Source organism: Populus euphratica, unplaced genomic scaffold (assembly GCF_000495115.2).
Source record: "Populus euphratica unplaced genomic scaffold, PopEup_1.0 scaffold380.1, whole genome shotgun sequence".
Lineage (NCBI taxonomy): Eukaryota > Viridiplantae > Streptophyta > Magnoliopsida > Malpighiales > Salicaceae > Populus > Populus euphratica.
The window spans coordinates 198232-202318 of record NW_011500269.1 but is presented as its reverse complement, the minus strand read 5'-3'; the positions used below and the strand labels follow the sequence as shown (position 1 = coordinate 202318).

The window sequence follows — 4087 nt, the reverse complement described above, 5'->3', positions numbered from 1 at the left end:
CTTTTTTTTTTTTTTTTTTTCCGGTGATAGCTGAAACCCTAGAGAGAAAGAAAGAAAGAAAAAATAAGAAACAAACACTAGATATAGTAGGATCTAAAGAAAACCGAAGAATTACTTATAACAATTTGATACTAAATTGATATGGAATTGTCATTTAGATTGTTAATTTGAGGTTTGAAAAAAAGTTTGCAATTTGACCCAACAAGAACCTTCACTTGAAATACCAAATTTATATGGAGTTGATCACCTCTAACGTACGTCTATAACAAGACATGATTAAGAAGTATAAATCACAATGAAATTGATCAATCCTTTGAAGAATTTACAATTTCAATCAAGAACTTATTGTGAGAATCACTCAACCACACAGAGAGAGAAAATCACACAATTTGCGGCAATCTTGGATAAAAATTCATCATCTAAATAAGAATATTTACATAAGAGTGTTTCTATGTAAACCCTAAATCTAATAGTTCAAACATGTATCTAATTTAAATAAAACCCAAACTAATTAAAATAAAGTTTAAAATTAAAAAAAAAGGAGTCTAAGATTATTTTTCACCATATGCCACATATGATTGTAAAAAATATCCAAGAAAAATAGTTGTTGAAAAATCCTTGTTGAACAAAAACATGATGCCTTATAAAATAAGAATTAATTTCTGACCAATTAATTCTTTTTGTTTGATATGGAATCCCTATAAAATAAGTAACTGAAAAGCTGCCACATGGGTTCTCAATAGCTTTAAGAATTCCTTGTAATGAATGGAATCCATCACTCTTAAGGAAACAATGTATTTTTTTTATTTTCACACTTTGTTGGCGCTAGACCCAACTTTAAACATGTATCGTTAGAAAGGTACAAATATCTAGTTCTTAATCCAATTGGAATCGCATTCAAACTCATTTTATAGCTTCAGATATGACCCAAAGAGTAGACAAAGGTTTAACTTGAAAGATTTGAACATTTTTAACCCAAGCCTGTTGACTTAACCCATTAAACTTCTCTTGGATCCATTTCATTTTAGGCCTTAAAATAAATCCAATAGACACTTCTAATGGATCCTTTGATGTGGTAGTCAGGAGCTAGGATCGCATCATGTATGCGCGTTTGAAAGTGTATTTGGATACTCAAGTTGATAGCTTTGTAAAATTTTGAAGGTTTTTTTTTTTTTTTAAAATGTGATGCACTAAATAATGTTTGCATGTACTCTATGCACTAAATAGTACTATCTACATTTAATACAGGTCCGATTGATAGGATATTGTGTTGAGGGTTCTCTTTTCCTTGTCTACGAGTATATTGAAAATGGAAACTTAAGCCAGCATTTGCGTGGCTCTGGTGAGACTACATGTCCATTTTGAACATTGTTTCTGGTGGTAGCGGACATATTGAATGGCAGTGATAAAAGTGTTGCTTGTTTGCAGAGAAGGATCCATTGCCATGGTCTACAAGAGTGCAAATTGCTCTTGATTCAGCTAGAGGCCTTGAATACATCCATGAGCATACTGTCCCTGTTTATATTCATCGTGATATTAAATCGGCAAACATACTGATCGACAAGAACTTCCGGGGAAAGGTTGGATTGATTTTTGTAACAATGTGGTTCCATTTCAAGCTTTTTTTCGCATATTTGTATAAACTTTATGATACAGGTTGCAGATTTTGGATTAACAAAATTAACTGAGGTTGGAAGTACATCACTCCCTACACGTCTTGTGGGTACATTTGGATACATGCCACCAGAGTAAGACATTTTCTTTTCTAGCAATTCTATAAGGAGATAAGAAAATTGGAATAGGTTTCAGATAGGATACTGTTTTAGCTTAACAACTGGTTGGTCTCAATTTCTTAGCATCTTTTTCTTGTCTGTAACTGTTTGGACAAAGAGCCCAAACTCTGTGTCAGAGCAAAAGAAGTGTTTATGAGCTGTGTGGTTTTACCTTTTTCTTACCTGCATAATTGTGGATGTCATTGTTGGGAACATCTGATAGAATTTTGAAATAGGGTCAGTAAATGGCGTGGTAAGTGGCTCTAAAAATATTCTATTGGAAGGCTATTGGGACTTTTGTGTTGCTTCTAATACCCATCTACATTGATGGCATAAACCTCCCTGTGAAATCCAAAGTTTTCCAAATCCTTTGTTACCAGGCAGGGAGGTGTTTGGGATGGGAGGTTGATCTCCCAGTTTATAAATTCATGACCCAGAACGAGATAAAAAATAGAATATAAAAAAAAAAGGATGTCAGGCATGAAATCAGTGTGGCAAAAAATGGAGTGAGCTCTATGTCGGATTCTGACTATGATGCAAAAGAGTTGTTTTTATTGTGGGAAGACACGATTGCATAGCACTGCTGCAGCTAAGTAAGATTTTTGGGTTGCATGATCATAATTATAAATCTAAGGATTTTAGAAGTATATCTGATGAAGTCACTATAGTTTGAAAATGAAAATTTAATGTCATGTTTAGTTTCTGAGAATAGATGTGAGTGTATTTTATGCATCTAGCAGGACAAGGGACAAAAACTTAAATGAGAGCATTTCTTTATTTTTTATGAAACATGGATTGACATTTCCCATGATTCTGTGCAGATATGCTCAATATGGTGATGTTTCTCCGAAAGTAGATGTTTATGCACTCGGGGTTGTCCTCTATGAACTTATCTCTGCTAAAGAAGCTATTGTCAAGACAAATGGTTCTAGTGCTGAATCAAGGGGCCTTGTTGCTTTGGTTAATTTTCTGCCATTCCTCTTTATATCTATTAATTTCTGGATGCTAATAGATGTACTTAATTTACTGTAGTTTGAGCTCTGCTGAAGCTTGACTCAATGCTGAACCCGGAAAATTGAATAACAATTTTCGTATGGTTCTAGCATCTGACAAGGCTTAGTGGAGTTGAAATGAATTTTACCAGCACATTTGAGCCTCTCTCTTATACTTTAACTTTCAAGCCTATATGTGCTGCTTCTGAATAGATCCAGAAAACACCCACAAGCTGACCACTTTTTTTTACTCCATTCTACAGTTTGAGGATGTTCTTATTCAGCCTGATCCTAGGGAAGACCTTCGCAAAGTAGTTGATCCAAGGCTCGGAGAAGACTATCCACTCGATTCAGTTCGCAAGGTAAACAAACAAACTTCTTTTGGAAATACACATATAAAGATCCTGTTTTTGCAGTCTTAATCAGAGCTGTGCGCCTATTTTGGTTCCAGATGGCCCAGCTTGGCAAGGCATGCACCCAAGAGAATCCTCAGTTGCGGCCGAGTATGAGATCCATTGTGGTTGCTTTAATGACTCTTTCATCCTCGACAGAGGATTGGGATGTTGGCTCCTTCTATGAAAATCAAGCTCTTGTCAATCTAATGTCAGGAAGATAGAAGGTAAGGTCATCACATATTATGAAATGATTATGCGAATACACCAAAATCTTTTCATGTAGATGTATACATATATCTTTAACCTGTAAATTTGTTAGATGGAAATTGATCTGGAGGGAATATAAATTGTAGCATTAATCGTTTGATGAATGCATAAAATTCCGAATGTATTTTTTGGTTGAAATCTGAAGGATCGGTTCGTTCATCAACTAGAGGGTTTAGGGTTAATCACCCAGTTAAGAAAAAGCAAAGGAAGCCTCGGCTTGCTTGGCTCTCCAATCAGCCACTGAATTGGCTTAGCTTCTGCTTAATTGACATCTGCTACAATTAGAAAATATTCCAGCGTTAACTATCGTTAGAATTAAAGGATCTAAGGAGAAGGACAGAAGGCAAGGATGTCAATGTTTTATCAATTAGAAAATCCACTATGACCCGGTACTTCTCCCAGATTGGTTCTCGGGTCAGGCCTAAAAGTAATGAGAAAAACCAAGATGATGAAATCCTAATAAGTCAAATATGGAATGGTAAAAAAAACAAAGGATAAAAAAAATATAGTTAAGAGAATAAGAAACTTATTTGAAGAAAAAAAATAAAAAGGACAACCTAAAAATTAGAATTCAAGAGAAAAATTAAAAAAAATCTAAAATAAAAATCAAGAAAATAAGAACCAAATTAAAAAAAATTGAGATAATGTATCTAAGGATAAA

The 4087-nt window shown here is 34.3% G+C and overlaps 1 protein-coding gene across 3 annotated transcripts in view; it reads left to right on the top strand.

Annotated features, from left to right (window-relative positions):
* Nucleotides 1-3589, top strand: part of LOC105112958 (chitin elicitor receptor kinase 1-like) — a 16434-nt gene extending 12845 nt beyond the window's left edge. For all 3 annotated transcript variants that reach the window (XM_011008896.1, XM_011008895.1, XM_011008894.1), the window contains 6 exons: nucleotides 1249-1342; nucleotides 1429-1580; nucleotides 1657-1748; nucleotides 2594-2732; nucleotides 3028-3126; nucleotides 3216-3589. In XM_011008896.1, coding sequence (XP_011007198.1) covers nucleotides 1249-1342; nucleotides 1429-1580; nucleotides 1657-1748; nucleotides 2594-2732; nucleotides 3028-3126; nucleotides 3216-3380 — 741 coding nt within the window. In that variant the 3' untranslated portion in view covers nucleotides 3381-3589. The remainder of the gene's footprint in view (nucleotides 1-1248; nucleotides 1343-1428; nucleotides 1581-1656; nucleotides 1749-2593; nucleotides 2733-3027; nucleotides 3127-3215) is intronic.
* Nucleotides 3590-4087: the final 498 nt, after the last annotated feature.